Below are 5,299 nucleotides of genomic sequence, written 5' to 3'. Positions count from 1 at the left end.
ATTAATTAATTATTTTCTTTATATAAAAAAATATTAATTAAAAACTTCTTTTAATAATATTATTATTATATAATAAAATATAAAAATATATTAATATATTAAGCATTTTTTAAATAATATAATAAACTTAAAAATAAATTAAACTTTTTCTTAACTTATTTATAAAATCTTTTATAAAGTTATTAAAATAAATAAAAAACCTTTTTAATAAAGTTTTTATTTAAAATAAAGTAGTTTTAAAAATAATACCTTTTAATTTAAAGCTTATTTAATTTAAAAGAAATTTATTAAAAAGTAAATAAAATATTTAAATATTTCCTTAAACTTTATTTTTAAATTAAGTAAGGAAAAAGTCTTAATTTATAGTAAACCGCTTTTTTTAATATACTTTAATTTATACCTTTATTATATTTACATTAAATATTTATTTATTAATAATTTATAATAAATTATTAATTTTCCTTATTAATAAACTTTTCTTTATAAAAAAATAAATAAAAAATAATAATATAATATATTAAAATTATTTAAGATTTAAGCTTATCTTTATTTTTTTTTCTTAACCTTAACTTAATATACTTAGTTTTTTAATAAACTTAATACTTTAAATATAACGCTAACTTAAATTTTTAATTAAGGTTTTTTTATAAAAAATGCTTTTATATTATTTTTTAAATATAATTACTTAAACCTTAAGGCTTAATAACATTATATAAGCATTATTAACTCTTAAATAAAAAATAATTCGCTATTTATAATATTAAAAATAAAAATAAGCTTATAAATAAATTAATATTTATATAATTAATTAATAATGCTTAAAAATTATTTTCTTTATTAAATTATAATTATATTATTAACATTTAATTAATTAATAATTATATAATATTTTTATTATTACTTAATTTTTTAACCTTTAAATATTTAATTAAATCTTAAAAAAAGGCTAAAATATTTAATAATTCTTTAATAAGATAAATAATTTTTAATAAGCTATTAATAATAAAATACCTTTATTATTTTTATAAATTAAAAATAATATTAAACTTTTATTACTTATTAGCTTTTTTTTAATTCCTTATATAAATTATTTATTTATTAACCTTAATAAAATAAATGCCTTATTACTTGGCCGCTAGTTTTTTAGCATTAAATACATGTAAATAGCATATAGGCGTTAAGATGAGCTGCAAATGTAACCCTAAGTCCAGGTGCCTTTGCAGCTCCAACCTTGCGTCCCAGAAATGCGCTCTCATGCACATGCAACTTTAAACCAATCAACTAAATTTCAAAGTTTAAGGCTGAATGAGTTAAATAAGTTTATAAATATGCCATTGAATTGCTTATGAGAGTACATGAGGCCATAGATACAGGAAAATAGGGGATCCCGTCCGCTTCCCATGTGAAATTGCACGGGTTGTGTGTTTTGTGCTCAACCAACTTACTCGGTTAGCTTTGGGGTGCAGATGGCACATGGTTTTAAAGGCTTGCTATCTCCGCCGTCTATTTAACCTAATTAGTAACTAATCAAATTCAACACAGGTGTAGCATTTGCAACGAAGCTCGACTTTGCGCCTTTCCTTGAGCACGGCTGGCCTGGCCAGATGTCCTGCCTTGTTCTCGGGCCCTACGACGACAGCTGCTCGCTAAATGCTCCTGCTTGTGCCGATGCAGTATGGCGGCCCACGCCGGCAGCCAGCTGAGGATGTCACGGGCAGATGAACGGGTCCGTGGACCCGAGGCTGATCGGCGCCGGCGGCTGGATCTGGACGGCACATCTCGACAGCCGTTTGACGGAACGCTACGGATACACCGTTGATGGGAGCTCGAGCGCCGAGGGTCCAGGCCAGAGCAGCCAAGGCTGACGGCTGTAGGGCTGGGGCTGGGGCGGTTGGGCCTGTGCACACCCCTGCACGGCCATCACTCATTATCGATAAGCCCGTCCTGCCCGGCAGCTCCAGCCCAGAGGGCCCTCCAGAGCTCTCTTTCCTTCCTTTCTCTCTTAGGCCACCTCGATTCTATTCTTTAAATCCACATAATCTGGTGCACATTTCGAGCCTCCGTGCCGTGAAGCCCAAGTGACGTCTCAGCCGTGGGTTTAGGGTTGACCTGCGCCTCCTCGCGTTGCCTCTCGTCGCCCTCCATGCAGGCATGTAGGAGCTTTGGATTCTTTCTTCTTCCTGCACGGCTCCGGGCTGCGCTAAAGTTCAATAGAGCGTGTCGAGGACATCGACTAAGGTCACCCGTCGACCGGCAGTCCGTGATCCGCCTTATAGGTATCCCAATGGGCCTCGGCTCTCTCGCCAACGGGCCCAGGCTCGCGGGACCATGTGCCTGGACCGTAAACCTCTCGGGCCCAGGCTCGCGGGTCCATGTGTCTGGACCGTGGACCGTTGAGCGCCTTGTCCGGCCCTACTGTTAGCTCGAGCCCGGCAGGGACAAGCCCGAGGAAGACAAAGAACCATAGTCCTAAAGAACGAACGATCTAGTTGGACGATATGCGGTGTCCCCGGATTCGAGTTTTGGGCTACAGAACCACATTCCGAAGGACCCAACGATGTGGTTCGACGACATGTGGCGTCCCCGGATTCTTAGTTATAGTCCGAGCCAAGAGAACTTCTATATCAAGGTCGTGACGCTCCCCCCATATCGACGAGACTTTTCCCATCATCCTCAAGAACATCATCTTCCTCAACAGCCCCAATTCTCACTCTTTTGGAGCCTCGCCTTCCTCTTCTCGTCTTCTCTTCTTCTCCACTCATTAGGAGGCACACGTCGATATTTCAACGCTTCAACACTTCACAATGCATCACCAGTTGTTTAATGCTCTGGTGGGCATGGCAGGCATTGCCTCCGCCGCGACCATTCCCCAGTCAGCCTCTGGCACCAGCACGGCATCCGGCATCAGCACGGCATCCGGCATCAGCACGGCATCTGGCAGCAGCACGGCCTCTGGCAGCAGCACGGCCTCTGGCAGCAGCAGCGCTGCCTCTGGCACCAGCACGGCCTCCGCCGCCGGAGCTATCACCAAGATCGACAACAAGGTCCTGATCCTGGCTCGTGACGCCGATGGAGCCAGCTCGGCCTCTGCCGGCCTTTCCGGCTATGGCATTCCCTTCGAGCCTGTTCTCATTCCCAAGGAGGGCGGCGCTATCCCCACGCTCAATGCCACCGCAACCGAGGGCAAGTACTCGGGGATCATCGTCATCGATGCCCTCGCCTACGACTACGGCGCCGATGGCTGGCGGTCGGCCGTGACCACCGACCAGTGGAACACGCTATGGGCATACCAGGCCAGCTTCAAGGTCCGCATGGTCCGCATCAACGAGTTCCCGGGCCCGTCCTTTGGTGCGGGCCTCGCCGGTGCTGGCGGCTGCTGCGATACCGGCGTCGAGCAGCTCATCAGCTTCACCAACACGACCCTCTTCCCCACTGCTAATCTCAAGACGTAAGTGCCTGCTTCTCTGTATATATAGATCTAGATACATGTCTAACACCTTGGCAGCAACGCCGGCATTACCAGCCAGGGTCTGTGGCACTACCCGGCCGTCATCACCGACCCCTCGACCACGACGCAGGTTGCCAAGTTCGGCCCTGGCGGCAGCTACACTTCCGACTCGGTTGCTGCTGTCGTCAACAAGTTCCCCGGCGGCCGTGAGCAGTTTGTCTGGTTTACCAGCTGGGCGCCCTCGTGGTCGGCCACGTCCAACTACCTCCAGCACGCCCACATCCACTGGATGACTCGCGGCATCTTCCTGGGCAAGCGCAAGACGCACGTGAGCGCCCAGGTCGACGATGTCCAGCTCAAGACCAACATGTACTATCCCGCCGGTGCCTCGTACAAGATCACGACGGCCGACCTCGATGCCCACATCACCTGGATGACTGACCTCAACAAACGGCTGCCCGCCGGCTCCAACTTCAAGGTCGAGCTCGGCCACAACGGCAACGGAGACATCGAGAACGCCACCGCCGTCGACAACACCGCCTGCGTTCCCAACTACGCCGTCGAGTACGACGATGCCGCCGCCACGACGCTCGAGTACCAGAAGCCCCTTGGTTCCGGCGCTGACCGCTGGCCCACCGAGTTTACTACCTACCCTTGGTCCCTTACCTGCGCCCAGCGCGACTCCTTCGCCAAGTGGTTCGGCACGCCCGCCAAGCTCAACGCCTTCATGCACATGTCGCACACTTTCTCGCACATGGAGCTCAACAATGCCACGTACAACGACGCCAAGCGCGAGATCCAGTTCAACCAGGCCTGGATGAAGCAGCTCGGCATCGCCGGGGCCACCTCCTTCTCGCCCAAAGGGCCTCATTCCTCCCGCCATCACCGGAATGCACAACGGCGACGTCATCAAGGCCTGGATGGACTCTGGCCTGACCAGCGTTGTTGGCGACAACACCCGCCCCGTCCTAAGGAACTCTCAGAGCAAGTACTACCCGCTCACCTCGACTGTTGCTAGCAACGGCTACGACGGCCTGACCATTGTCCCCCGGTACTCTACAACTATTTACTACAACTGCGATACCCCTGAGTGCACCACCAAGGAGTGGATCGACACGTCCGCCGGCAAGGGCAACTTCACCGACCTGCTCGCACTCACAAAGGCCGACAATACCCGCTACCTCTTCGGCCTGCAATCCGACCCCTACATGTTCCACCAGGCCAACATGAGGTCGGCTGACATGCCCTCCATGACCATCGGCTCCCAGACGGGCCAGATGTCCCTCCTCATGGCCTGGACCGAGACCATCACCCAGGAGATGACCCGCCTCACCAACTGGCCCATGATCTCCCTCAAGCACGACGACATCGCCCAGTACTTCCTCGACCGCCAGGCCCTCGACAATTGTCAGCCCGCCCTGTCTTACGGCTTTGCCTCCGACGGCGCCACCGTCACCTCCGTTACCGTCAGCACCAACGGCAATTCCTGTTCCGTGCCCGTGCCCGTCACCATCCCTGACGGCACCACCACGGCCACCGGTGGCTCCGTCACCGACGACAAGGTCGGCTCCGAGCCCCCCATCCAGTGGGTCACCCTTAAGGGCCAGCCCGTCACCCTTAAGCTCTCCGCCGGCGTCAAGGTCTAGATGGCTTGCATCGGGGCGCGTGGATGCGTCTGCATGAGAATTAGACATCGAAATGAGTCTGTTCTTATCTTTTTTCTTGCTTCCTTGGCGTAGTCGTTGGTATTGAATTTTTTTTCTAAGGAGGAAGGGTTAGTCTTTAATGCTATAATGATTTATTTTAACAAAGAATTACTTAAAAATAGTGTAGTGTCAATACAAAGTGGTT

The 5,299-nt window shown here is 47.5% G+C and overlaps 2 protein-coding genes across 2 annotated transcripts; both read left to right on the top strand.

Moving 5' to 3' along the window:
- Positions 1-1,604: 1,604 nt before the first annotated feature.
- INS49_010741 (uncharacterized protein) lies at positions 1,605-1,865 on the top strand (the record flags this gene model as incomplete). Its single annotated transcript, XM_043171464.1, has 2 exons — positions 1,605-1,673; positions 1,719-1,865. The coding sequence occupies 2 exons, from the start codon at positions 1,605-1,607 to the stop codon at positions 1,863-1,865; spliced, it is 216 nt and encodes a 71-aa protein (XP_043026029.1).
- Positions 1,866-2,804: 939 nt separating this feature from the next.
- On the top strand, positions 2,805-5,094 carry INS49_010740 (uncharacterized protein; the record flags this gene model as incomplete). The annotated part of the gene is made up of 3 exons (XM_043171463.1): positions 2,805-3,448; positions 3,506-4,249; positions 4,275-5,094. 3 exons carry the CDS (start codon positions 2,805-2,807, stop codon positions 5,092-5,094), a joined length of 2,208 nt encoding a protein of 735 aa, XP_043026028.1.
- Between the last annotated feature and the right edge of the window lie 205 nt (positions 5,095-5,299).

This window comes from Diaporthe citri, assembly GCF_014595645.1.
Source record: "Diaporthe citri strain NFHF-8-4 chromosome Unknown scaffold_4, whole genome shotgun sequence".
Lineage (NCBI taxonomy): Eukaryota > Fungi > Ascomycota > Sordariomycetes > Diaporthales > Diaporthaceae > Diaporthe > Diaporthe citri.
The sequence above is the reverse complement of the archived record's forward strand: the minus strand, read 5'-3'. Positions and strand labels throughout refer to the sequence as shown.